At 33.6% G+C, this 13,628-nt stretch overlaps 1 protein-coding gene across 4 annotated transcripts in view; it reads right to left on the bottom strand.

The window, feature by feature from the left end:
* Positions 1-329: 329 nt before the first annotated feature.
* TMPO (thymopoietin) overlaps positions 330-13,628 on the bottom strand; it is a 29,416-nt gene continuing 16,117 nt past the window's right edge. Inside the window, exons 4-9 of one of the 4 annotated variants that reach the window (XM_047740471.1) lie at positions 12,051-12,148; positions 5,045-5,164; positions 4,850-4,945; positions 4,321-4,431; positions 3,270-3,358; positions 330-2,574 (exon numbers count right to left, since the gene is read on the bottom strand). In XM_047740471.1, coding sequence (XP_047596427.1) covers positions 2,289-2,574; positions 3,270-3,358; positions 4,321-4,431; positions 4,850-4,945; positions 5,045-5,164; positions 12,051-12,148 — 800 coding nt within the window. In that variant the 3' untranslated portion in view covers positions 330-2,288. The remainder of the gene's footprint in view (positions 2,575-3,269; positions 3,359-4,320; positions 4,432-4,849; positions 4,946-5,044; positions 5,165-12,050; positions 12,149-13,628) is intronic. The other 3 variants (XM_047740472.1, XM_047740473.1, XM_047740474.1) reach the window with 3 other exon arrangements.

Genomic DNA, 13,628 nt, shown 5'->3' with positions numbered 1-13,628 from the left:
CAGATATAAGTACTAAGACAGTACAACCAGGGGAAAAAAAGGAAAGGGAGACTGAAAAAAGTATATTATATTTACTATATTACTGTATTGTAGAGTGGGAAAGGTGCCTTTGAAAGCTTCCCTAAGATGGTGAGTATAATGGCTATACACTGCTCATCCATGAACAAATGAGGAGTTGATTATGAAATGATTAGAAGCATACAGGAGACATAAAGGAGAAAACTGAAATGAGAACTAAAGCCCAAAAATCCATAAAAATCACCTAAGAAATGTTATCAGGTATCTTACTGTTTGTGTTGTCTGAAAAGCATTTATTACAATGACAAAACTAGAGATTAATTACATTTTTATTATTGAATTATATTGTAAAGTCTACATCTACAATTTAATCAGGAAGAAATGCTTTGCATTTACATCAAGGACACATTTATTCTAGTGGAATAAAACAGACACAGACAAAAGACCACGTACACATCAAAAGGGAAAAAAAAAAAAGACTACATGTTTTACGTGGTCCTTCTTTTACTATTTTGGACCGTACGTTTCTATTAGAAAACTGATCTTACATACATACAAGTTCAATTTATTTTCCCATACTTTTAAACAATAAATGAAGCTTCTCACAATTTCTAATCAAAAAGAAAAGATAGAAAACTATGGGAAGTAAAATTTAGAAACAAGGAAAAAGCGTATTGCTATTACTGTACTGCAGAAAAGAGTAAAATGTGCCCCCTCTGTGGCTCATCTCAAAGAAACACTTTTACTCAGAGAGGCAAGCATTTCTGATCTAGGAGTAAGTTTCCCACTCTCTCATGGGACCAGACCTACAAAAGTTTCTGATCAATTGCAAAGTTAAGTAAAAAATGTCTACAAAACATTTCAAAGCTAAACATCAGGATACAGCTAATGAAATCAAAATTGTGTGCTGGCCTAAATATACATATTAAGCTTTTTTCTTTTTAAAAAGTATTTTTTAAATTTCAGATGATATTTAAAATAACTTATATTTTTAGTGTGCTTTATGGTCAATGACTGTAAAGTTGAAATTCAAATGAGTAAGTTCAAATTTCTGTTTTACTTGATTCTACTAAAATTTCAATTACCTACAACGTTACTTAACCAAGTTATACATGAGGTAAGTTTTAGCTAAAAAATAAATCAACCACAAAGATAAGTTAACCATTTCAAGAGTACACAAAAATCATAATGCCCACTTCATATTCAGAGTTTAAAAACTTATGTATTAACTACTTTGTATCTAAGAAAAGTTTACTATGTAATTTTAAAGGAAACCCTTTTTGTACTTTTAAATCAAATTCTGTTGGAAAATGTAGGGCAAAGAAAAAACCTGGCAAATTTTGTTTTTGGTAACAGAAGGCAATGCAAAAATGAATCAAAATGGAACCTCAGACCAGTGTTTTAAAGTTTCTAACTTCTAAACAGACACACACTTATTTATCTAAAAAATATTTTGGTAGCAAATTGGATTGAGAGAATAAATGTTTTGCTGTAAATAAAAAGTACAAGTTTCCAATTACAGCCTTACAGCTAGCTAAACAGTTTCTAAAAACATGTACAGCCAGCTAACAATTCTCTAAAACATGTGTATGTTGCACTAAAGATCCCTGCTAAAATATCAACAGCATTTAAATGGGTCTTACTGAAGTAGGACATTCATGATACTAGAAATCTTTTAAAAAGTGAGTACAATAGGACTACAATAATATTACTATTAATAAAAGTTACAGAAGAGATTATTGCTGTATGTTCCCCCATAAACACATCAAACCTGTGGCAGTTACAAAAAGTACAACCCAAGTTACTCTTTTTCTTACCAAATTTCATGTTTCACATATCTCTAAAGTTTTTATACAGCAGAGAATAATTCTTAAAATCTTTTCTGTAAGAATTTGAAGCATTTAAATGTGTAGCTTCACATTATACTACCATGTTTTGCCCTTCTTGTTTCCCAAATACACAAAAACAATATACATTTTTCTCAAAAGTGAAATAAGATGTCCACATTAAAAAAATAAAGCCTACAAAAAAGTTCCAGAGCTAAAAAAGATTATTCATATGGCACGAAGTGATCTCCTACTAATCCAAAGTCCAAAACATTTAAATGAAGTCCATTTATATATCCTGTTTGCTTTTCAACGGAATACTACTTTAACTGAGGTGAAATCACATTATTTTTAGTTCTCAAGTCAACAAGTATACACAAATTTTTTTTATATAGTTATTAGAAAAAATAGGAGACCAAATTGAGTGTGCCAAAGAGATTTCATTCAGATGGATTTTCCAGAGTCATTATGAAGAAAATTAGTGAAGGGATTTCCTTGGTTGGTTTCCATAGCTTGATAGACCAAAAACAAAAAAATGGCCACAACAACAAACAGCAAAATTTTTATCCACATGGGAATAGAGCGTCCCTTTTTTGTCTTTTCTGACTTGACATCTGCCAAGGGAACATACTTAGGAATATATTTAGATGAAAAAGATTCCTCCATCCTGAAATCACTGAGTTCTAATGGCCGGCCTGCAGCCCCTTTGATTGGTCTGCGGCAACTAGCACTGTTGGGAGTGAAAACAGGAAGAAGAAAAAATAAATTTAGATAAAAGTCATGATTTAGATGTATAATATAAAATATAAAATGTCATTACCACTCCTAATTTCAAACACATTCTTAAGACAATAGTAGAAAACTGTCACATGTAAACAGTGAGGTCAGCCTATTTAAAATCTCTATACATATTTCATTTAAAATGCTGGATGTTCACTCTATTAAAAAATAACTTTCAGAACATTGGTAAGTATTCACTAAACTTGACTTCTTTTCAGGGCCAATATATTTAGGAGATAGAAGAAAAATAAGGTAGTTTGGCTGTGATTCTTTTAGTCAGGAAACAATTTAGCTCTTACCTAAAGTCTTTTCAATTAGAAAAGGGAAACCTTTAAGGAAAACAAGTATTTCTTCCTTACTATGAAAAATCAGAATTAGATAGTAGGCAAATAATTTATAATATTTCAGCTTATCCAAGTTAACTTTGAATCTGACTCAACTTTCAAGAATATGAACTAGAGACTTAAGAATTAAACTGCTCTCAAAAGAACAGTTTAATTCCGAGGACACAGGTACAATAAATAACTGTGTGAAGAATTAAAAATTAAAATTCCCATTATATGCTAACCACACTTCAATTAAAAGTAAATAAATAAAAATGCCCTAGCAGAATACACTAATTCTTGTTTTAATGTATCTGAATACCTAATTCCTGTTGGTGTAGATGCTTCAAAGGGAAACATTTCCTTAAGAATATCCCTTTCTATTCTTCTTTCCTCTGTTTTTTCTCCCACCTAATAAGAAACAAACAACCACAAGTTAACATTTAGTGTAAATGTGCAATTAAAACATAATTTAAAAAAAGTTTCAGAGAACAGAGTGCATTCAAGTCTGCCCCAGCTGCCCTTTCTAAATTCATCATTACCTAAGTATCAATAAACTTCCAAAGCTCTCTTCAAATTTCTTCAATGTGGAGATATGTTAACGTGGTAATGGGGGATTACCACACATTCAACCAAGTTTAAGAAAAAACAAAAACAAAAACAAACCCCACAAAACTAAAATTCAGTATAGCTAATATGACAGCATTAAGTTCCCCCACTGGATTTTCCTATGCTTCTCATTAAGAGTACACTGTTTCTTCTGTTAAGAATTTTTAATAAAATAAATGATCAAATATGGAGGATATCAAATTAACATAGTCAATTCAATCTTCCTAACTTAAAAAGCCGTAAAATGATTTTTTAAACAACCTGATTGTTTTGCTGTTTACCATTAGCCCGGATCAAAACAACCTTTGGTAAAAATTCATTAAAATTATAATGCATCATGCAGTTAGTACTTTAAAGCTTAATTATAAGGAGTTAATCAATTCAAGCCTTATACAAAGTCACTTTAAAGTCCCATTATTTGACCTTTCAGTGAAAGATAGTATAGCCTTCCCAACAGCCCAGTAACACTTTCAACCCACATCAATAACAAAGAGAACATATTAGAAGCAGCACATAAATGAATATTCCCTTGAAAAGTGGAACTTAAGAGGCATACAGTAACAAGCAGATAGTATTAGCTTATCATACTATATTAGTTACTTTTGATTGTCACTAATAAAAGTGTCTTTAAACACACACACCCACACCCACAAACACACCCCACCCAGTTAAGAAAGCTCTGCTCCCTCCCACTGCAAAAAAAATAAAAAAATCTCCTCTTTAAAAGATCAATGATAGCATCGATCTAAATTTTATGCATTTACTTCAGCTCTTGTCAATGGTTTCTTTGGTGTTCTTCTGGGTATGTCTGAGAATTCAGTGAGTGGCAGAATAGGAGCTGCATGCTTGAAATTTCCAGTCACCCTATTGACAACCTGCCAAGATTCAAATTATTCAGACTCAGAATTATCCAAACATAACAAAGACATGTAAAAAGAAAAAAAGATACTCTATTTCTGTAACATTTGAAAGCTTTCCCCTAATAAAAACTTAGGCAAAAGAACCTAGAAATGAACATATTCAGTGCTTCTCATATGAAGCCTTAGCACTCTAAATATTTTAGCAAAAAAGTTTCCTTATAATACTTAGAGGTAAGATTCTTGTACAAATTTATATATGTATATATCATGGCTATACTAAAAAATTCTAAAATTCAGAATTATATGGGAAAATGAGTTTAAAAATTGTTTAAAACACAAGTTTGAGATCTGCTGAACTTTACCACCTCCCCAATTCTAAATAAAGGGTAATTTACAAAGAATACCACTTGTATAGTTTATGAAACATATTTACTAAGGTTTCGTTGCTTGAAGCCATTATAGTTTCAGCTATGGGAGTACTCTCTGAAATTATTGCACCATCTATACGAAAATGTTCTGAAGTTTCCACCTGTTAGTTTGAAAACAAAACAAAAACAATAAATGTAAAATAATCACTAAAACCCTACCAATCTGAAAACCCAATTCTAAGCAATAAGCCTTGCATCACCCTTTTTCTTGGAGTTCTTCTCGACCCTCTTGTGGATTCCCTAGTTAATGCCTGCAGAGGTCCGCCTTTTGAAGATCCACTTGTCCATTCAGCCTCAGTTATTCCAGCTTGAGAATAGCTCTATTCAAGCATCGACACATTAAAAAAGTCAGATTCTAACATCAAACACCTTAATAATGGCCATTAGCTAGTGCACTGAGAAGTCTTAAAAAAATCTCTAAATGCCATCTTTTGCAAACAATGCTATGATCTCAAAATATTTCTAAAATGTACTGACTGACCCACTATGCGGCCATCGGAAGACACTGACACTATGGTAAAACACATAGGAGCTCACAAATTGTAATAAAAGCAAGAAGAAAAAAAGCACTTGATTTATCACCAGCTCCTTTTGTGACTTGCTATTTGGCTCTCGTATCACAACTGCATCTCTTTGGCTATCTCAACAAATAGCAGGCTGATCATGACTTATAAGAAAGTCATTTATTGTAACAAAGCAGTTTCCTTTAAAAACAAAATAAAATTTTATAGTTGTTAGCACAAATTAAACATTATCCTTTCCAAGTAGGAGTATTTAAATAGGTTCAGTTTAAATTATAATCTACACACAGCTATCTGAACTTAGAAGTTACCAGATGTCACTGACAACATTGAGCAACAAAAATCTGGTGGTCACCTCTTTCACAAACTGGCAAGCCTATAACATCAATGCCAAACCCAAGTGATTACCCACTCCTCACTACAGAAAGAAAGCACTAGTGATGGGTCACCGGTATCTTCCAGTCCCAGACTCCTGTCTCCCTGAGAAGGGAACTGATTTTTCTTCACTTAAAAAATAATTTAGTAGTCCTTATATAATAGCTTAAAAACCACTAGACTAATACTTCTCAAACTATAATATGCATATTAATCATGTGGAGCTTTTGTTAAAATGCAGATTCTAATTTAGCAGCTCTGGGGTATGGCCTGAGATTCTGCATTCCAAGTAGCAATTTATTCAACTTTGAAGCCACTATTACCAGATAAATTAACCAGAGACCATCCACCAATGATCAGTATTGTACTAGAGTGTGCATATATTGTTGCTTCTGCTTTCAAGCTAGTATTTTATCTAAGTAACTGATTTTTTATATTCAAGTGAGTGCCTATTAAATTTTTTTTTTTTTTTAGAGTGCCTATTAATTTTAAAGACAGATGTATTTCACTCTTATCCTGGGACAACAGCACTTATCCAATAGGCATGCTTATTTCATGGCAACATTACTACCAGAACCCCACAAGTTACAAACATAGTTTCATTCCTAATTTTGTATTTATCTATATTTGGGATTTAACACGTAAGAGTTTCTCTTTAACTCGCAGTTGGAAACTCTGGGTTCCTTTTCCTGCTATCCATTAGGAAATCTCTGCTGAATGCAAATCTAAGGTCAGTCCAATCTGTTAAATTATATAGGAACAATAAATAGTTTTAATCTGAGGTTCTCAATCCTGGCAGCACAATTATCAACTGGGAGCTTCTGAGAAATATCAAATGCCCCAAACCCTACTTTGGTCCAATTAAGTCTGAATCTCTTCTAGAAGGGCCTTGGGAATAGTTAATTTTTATAACTCCTGAGGGGATTCTAATGTGCAGCCAGCATTGAGAACACCTGGTTTAAGATCTTGTAACTGAATTGTGATGCATCTCAAAGTCAAGTACCTTCTTAAAACTACATTCAAATTGTTTCCTCTTTCATAGTCAATTGCTCAGTGCCAGTAAAATTAATTAAAAGCACTTTTTAAAAAATATTCTGGTTTGACAGCCTATCTGGTATTATTAGTAGATACTAAGTATTTTGAAACTCTTCAAAGAAAACTACTTTTTTTTTTTTTAAATTTATTTGACACAGAGAGAGAGAGAGGTCACAAGCAGGCAGAGAGGCAGGCAGAGAGAGGGGGAAGCATGTTCCTTGCTGAGCAGGGAGCCCGATATAGGGCTTGATCCCAGGACTCTGGGATCATGACCTGAGCCGAAGGCAGAGGATTAACCCACTGAGCCACCCAGGTGCCCCAAGATTTTGTTTATTTGAAAGACAGAAAGAGAGAGAGAGAGAGAGAGAGAGCGAGCTCAGACAAGTCAGGGAGGGGGCGAAGGGAAAGGGAGATACAGACTCCCCACTGAGGAAGACCCTGATATCATGACCTGAGCTGAAGACAGACACCCAACTGACTGAGCCACCAAGGCGCCCCTAAAAATTACATTTCTTTTTTTTTTATTAAATGATTTTATTTATTTATTTGAGAGAGTGAGCGAAAGCAAGAGAGCACAAGCAGGGGGACTGGCAGAGGGAGAGGGAGAAGCAGGCCCCCTACCGAGTGGGGAGCCCAATGAGGGGTTGATCCCAGGACTCTGGGATCAGAGTCACCCAGGCACCCCTACATTTCTTGAAAGGGCCAATAAAACTGATAAAATATAAAGACCAGATATTTTATCTTTGTCCATGAAGGTGGGGATGAGGGAGAAGTATCACTTCCTTAAAATTGGGTTTTCTACCAAATTCCATGATTTTCCATGTTATATTTTGAACTGAAATGAGCTCTTCACCAAAAATTTTACCAACATCTACTGAAACTATTATGGTTGATAAAAAATAACATGTTTATATTTATTACTCGTCTTTGACATTAAAATAAATTCCATTTAAAGATTCTTTTATTTTCTTCTATGGAAGGAAACACAAGAAATACATTGGTTGCCTGTGGGAATACCTGGGAAGAGGTGGGGAAAGCAACTTTTTACTATAAATCATTTATATTTCCTTTTGTCCAAGTATATTAAATTCTTTGGTTGAGGACTGTCAACTAGTTTTATTAGTTCTTTCACTATTATTATCTATTTAGAATTAATCACCTTCACAGAAAACTAATTGACACCTCTTCACACACCAGAAAAGATACTCTGAAGATTTTTTTCTACCAGAGTCCATTACAAATAAGTGAAAATTATTGACTGAAAAGAAATTCATTGTTATGTAAAATTAGTTCATGTGATTGCTATATACTCTGTATCAAAAACTAACTGCAGCAAGATGTTCTGCAGCAACTCCTCTTAATTTATCAGGAAACCAACAGGAGAAAGAAACAAAAACCTTCTCACATTGCCTTTCAATAAGCTACCAGGCAAAAAAGACCGTAGGCAGTTCCGGCACAAGAGAATGCAGGAGCTGGGCTATTAAAAGGTAGCTATAGATCTGTCAGTAAAAATATAAGCTCTGAACAAAATGTTTACACAAAACTAAGTTATAAAAAGAAACAGTATAATTAAAAGCCACTTTACTCTGAAGAACTACCAATTTAGTAATCTGGTTAACTCATATTAATTTTTTTCTCAAAACAGTGTCCTATCCCTCCATTAGAGAAAGGTACACTCATACATTGCTGGTGGGAATGCAAAATGCTTCAACTCTTATGCAGAGGATTTGTAGAACATCTAGCAAAATTACCCAGTAATTTCAATTCTAGATTTCCTCAAGATAAATTGGCTAAAATATGAAAAGATACATGCAAACCGTTGTTCATCAATTCATCTTTGCATTACCTAAACAGTATAACTGAAAATAATCCAAATACCCACTAGAAGTAAAACAGCTGAATAAAATACAGTACATCCATAAAATGCAAGGACATTCAGTGGTACAGAGCAATGAGGAAGATGGCTAGACTGTATTCTGATACAGAGTGACTTCCATGTTTAGTTTACCAGAAAGGTAGAAATGTGCAAAGTTTACTGCCTTTTATGTAAGGAGGGGAGCAAAAATAAGTGTATAAATCTATGTATTTACTTATTGTTTTCAAAAAGAAATTAACCCCAACCTAACAGAAAGTTGCCTATAAATGGAAGGAACAAAGATAAAAGCCAAATTTCTGACTCCATCTTATTTTGCCTAAATAAAACTATATATTCAATATTAAAAGTTATGAAAGAAAATTCATTCAAGTGATTTGAAGCACAGTATTTTAATTTTATGCTCAAAAGACAAAAACTGCAACCCCGCCCCCCCCCGTCAAAACTACCATTTAGCAGCCTTATGATCAAGAGCACTGTATTATGTTGAAACATCTATATAGTGGTAACTACATAAATCACATTATTTTAAGAACCAAGACACTCAGCATAAGAGATATAGGCAAAACACCCAGAAGTTAGATAGCTTGCATTCATAAATTTGATGAATTCATGATTTATTTTCTCTTTCTAAAAAAGAAGTACTCCTAGCTCTACTTAGTAAAAATGCCTAGAAGCAATGACAACCCAGCAGAAATGAACAACCTACCACGCAGATTGTAGGTAGCCTCCAAATAATACTTGCAATGAAAAGGATTAGGGTTCTTTGGAAAAAGGGCTGATTTGGTAAAAGGCAGGCCCCATACATGAGCCTGGGACATCTTACTGTGGCAGAAAACAAGAAACTACCAAAGACAAACAGGGTCAATAAAATGACACAGGAACCAACACAGAACGAGAGGAACCTAATGGCTGAAGATGGCACAGTTTGAACATGGAAAAAGAATGATGAGGATAACTGGTCATAAATGAAATAGATAAAAACCATACTAGTTAAAAATGATTTTATTGATCACCTTTCAAAGTGACTAGGCTTTAATTTGAAAGCTGGCAAATTATGCTGGCTCTCCTGTGTGAATTTTATTTGAAGATAACTATGCAGGTCATGAGGGAAAAGTTCTTTATAAAAGAATTCCAGTTACAGATGTAATGGAGTAAGAGAATGAGAAAAATCATTACCTTACAACCAAAATAGTAGATATAGGCAATAATCATAAATGACAGCCATAACGATTAAATGAAAGGTTGAAATGGGTCTTTAAAATGGATGGATCATGCTTTCAACACCTGAACCTAACTTAGCATCATTTGCCTCCTGAAATGATGCAATATGAAAACCAGAACACCATTTATGAAGTATTTGTGTCAAAGAAACTGAACCTGAATCTAACCAATTCTCTAGATCTATGCTGTTCAACATGGAAACTACTAGCCATATATAGCTATTTAAGTAACATTAAAGTTATAGCTTCTCTACCACACAAGCCACATTTCAAGTATTCAATAGCCACATGTGGCTAATGGCTACCACAATGGACAGCAGATATAAAGAACACGTCTATCATCACAGAAAGGTCTACTAACTACACAGTTCTACTACAGGTCTAACTCCAGTCTCCAGAAAGCAGTTATAGAATAAGAGATTAAACAACACTTGAAGAAACAATCTGCCAAATCCAGAATGTGGGAAATTCTGGAGAGACTGACCTGGTTTCTTCACCAAATTAATAGAGGGGAAACTTGCAGTGGAGACAACTATAGGCTTACGAGATAAAAACAAAACAAAACAAATACCAAACAGTATGTGTAGCTTACTTGGATCCTGATTTGAGTAAGTTAATCATAAGAGGTATTTCTGAAACTGGAGAAATTTGAATAGATTAGACATGAAAGAATTATTAATCTTATTAGGTGTGATAGTGGCATTGTTGTTATATATATATGTATGAAACAGCTATCTTTTTGAGATATATACTGAAATACTGACATTTTAATGTGTGAAATGATGTCAGAGATTCACTTTAATATATTCCAGCAAAAAAGCAAAAAATAGCAATACCAAAAGGAATTTAAAAAGCTGGAAGGTACAGGTGAAGATGAAATAAAACCATAAAATGTTAAAAACTTGTGAGGCTCTGTGACTAGAGGGTCATTAAACTCTTCCCTCCAATTTTCTTAATGTTTTTAAATTTTGTTAGGGCCATAATCATCTCCTAAATCTACTTATCCTGTCCTTCAGTTTGGATTCCCCAACTCAATTAAACCATCTATAATACCATCCTTCATCCCGGCTTTTAACCTATTATCTGATCAGTCCAGCATTCTTGATGGCACTATACCATCCTGCCTTCATACTGTGGACTAAAATTCTCCATACTTGTCTATTTTCATCGTCCTTCGCTAGATTTTCTTAGTTTCTCTTGCTCTATTATTTCCTTATTCTTCAGCATGACCCTGGAGCTCTTCCCTACTAAATAAAAGGGCAGTATCTTTATTCCAGTATTTGGTTCTATATTAAACAAAATCTTTCACTGAGTGCTCTATACATTCTCCATAATCACCAAGATTATTTCTAACAAAGAATTCTGAAATTCAACTTATCAAGTCATTGACCCCAGACAGACATGGCTTAAGAAATCAAGAACTTTCTCTGAGGATATATGGCTTTAAAATGACAAAGAGAAGATGGAAAAGATAAATAACCAACTAGACAAATCTTTCCAGCTAGACAAAATAAGGGTAAGGAAAAGGACTCCTGGGATAGCTACCTTGTAAAGGTCAGCCAAATCAATGCTAGATTAGTCAATAATTTGTTCTCTGTAAATTAGTTCATTTATACCTGTGCTTATCTTATTAGTTCTCACTTAGTTTCCTACATTTTCCTTTTGGAAAATTGTATCTTGCCTCACCTACAATGAAAAAGATAAATTTCACCTCAGATAAGGAAAGAAAAGTGTGGTCTTAGGAGCAGACTAGCTTCAGAGTTGAGGGAAAAGCCACAGAAGACAAGCAAAAGTAAAAGCAAAGTTAGAAACCTAGACAAAGATTAAATATAAAATCCTTCCTTTCCTTTAAAAAAAAAAAAAAAAAAAAGCTCAGGCATTTATTTCCACCTTTTAAAATATTTCCCTTAAAAGGCAGTATATGACTGGCTTTGAACCATGCTCAGCACAGAATCAAACACAAATGAGACATTTATTAAACACTTGCTTTTGCAGTAAGCACAGGCTACACTACTGACAAAAAACATGAAGCTTAGATTTCTAATGCCATTTAATGAACAATGGAATGAACACTTCATTGAGAGCGCTGGAGTTTATTTAACCAAAGGCTAGGACACAAGCAAATTAGTGTTGTCAGATTACTTGTACCTGAACACAGTGATCATAAAACTAAAGATACCTGATTGTGTTCGACTCTTCTTTGCTTGAGTGTTACTGGAGTCTTTGCTCTGCCCTTTAGTGGTTCTCTCTTCTCAAGCTTGAGCTCTATTTTAGAGTCTGGAAATAACATCGGAGAAACATTACTCTCTGAAATATACAATAAATTACAATGTCATCCTAACATTATTCTGGAACCTTGGTTTTAGGCATTCTTACGTAAAAAAAGTTTGCCTATTGGTTATTACCTCAACAGACCATGACTACTCAACTGCAATTTGTCTTTAAAAACTTTACTTTTCCATTCTTATTTTATTCCAGTTTTGTTCATCTCCCCTACTCCTTCATCTGTTCACTGCTTCTTCCTATTCTTCCCTTTTTCTGGGACTAATAGCCTAAAACATAAAGTGAATTCAAACTGCCCATGGAGGCTTTTCACAAAAAAACTACTTGGATAAAGGAAGAGGCTATTAAAACACACAGTTGCTAATATTCTTTTGTTCATACAGTGCATTATTACCATATAAACAAAGGTCATTAAAATTTGAAATACGGAAGAAAAAAGCTATAGGGAACTTTAAGACTGAAAACAACAGTATGGTATTAAGCCCCTAAAAAAAGTAATTGCAGTGACTTTGATACTTCAGTGCAGTTTAAAAGTCCTCACTTCTGTTTTGATGTGATTATAAAAAAACTGGGTAAAACTAAGAAGGTAATAAAGAATCCTGATCACAGAGAGTAATACTCACAGGTCACTCCATAATAAAAGTAACATTTATTTGAAGAGAAGCCAGTGCATATATATTAATTAGCATTTCACCATGATGCTAACCAACTCAAATATATCTTTTTATAGTCTTCAATATCCCATTCTCCTAGCCTTCATTTTTATCACCATTTGAAGAGCTAGTTTTTTTTTTTTTTTAAAGTAATCTCTAAACCCAACATGGGGCTTGAATTCATGACCCCAAGAGTCCTACGTTCTACCGACTGAGCCTGCCACGTGCCCCTGAAGAGCTAGATTTTTAAAGACTTATAAAAGTTTCAGTTAAGTACCACATTTTTGTCATCATTTATCATAGTATAGCAAAATTAACGTCTGTTGTGACTACTAAAACTTGTATTACCAAAAATTTAAGTTGGAGTACTTTCCTACCAAAGATAGAAATAGAGTTAATTCTTAAAAAGCTTAGCTTTTCATGAACTTGATGCGCTGGTGCTAAAAAGTAATCAGGACAGTTAAGTTTTACTATCTAGTCTAGTACTAGTCAGTCCAGAGTCTATTTGCAATTTTCCCCCAACTAGTAATTTTTACTATGTTAGTTCAAATAGTTCAATTTTACTTAGGATTAATGTATCAACCCCACCCCCACCTCCCCAAATGTCTATTAATCTATCTATTGATATATTTAAGTTTGTGACAACCTTTAGCATTATAAACCTTATGTTTTATTAATTCAAAATCTAAGAATAAGAAATCACAAACTAAAGAACCCAATGGTAATTGAGCAGAAATTGATTAAACAAATAAAGTATCTGGTTATAGATTAATTCCTTTCAAATTTAAATTCCAACAGCCAATAAAAACATGGTCTTTAAC

Source organism: Lutra lutra, chromosome 8 (genome assembly GCF_902655055.1).
Source record: "Lutra lutra chromosome 8, mLutLut1.2, whole genome shotgun sequence".
Classification (NCBI taxonomy): Eukaryota; Metazoa; Chordata; class Mammalia; order Carnivora; family Mustelidae; genus Lutra; species Lutra lutra.
This window is presented reverse-complemented; position numbering and strand designations above follow the sequence as displayed.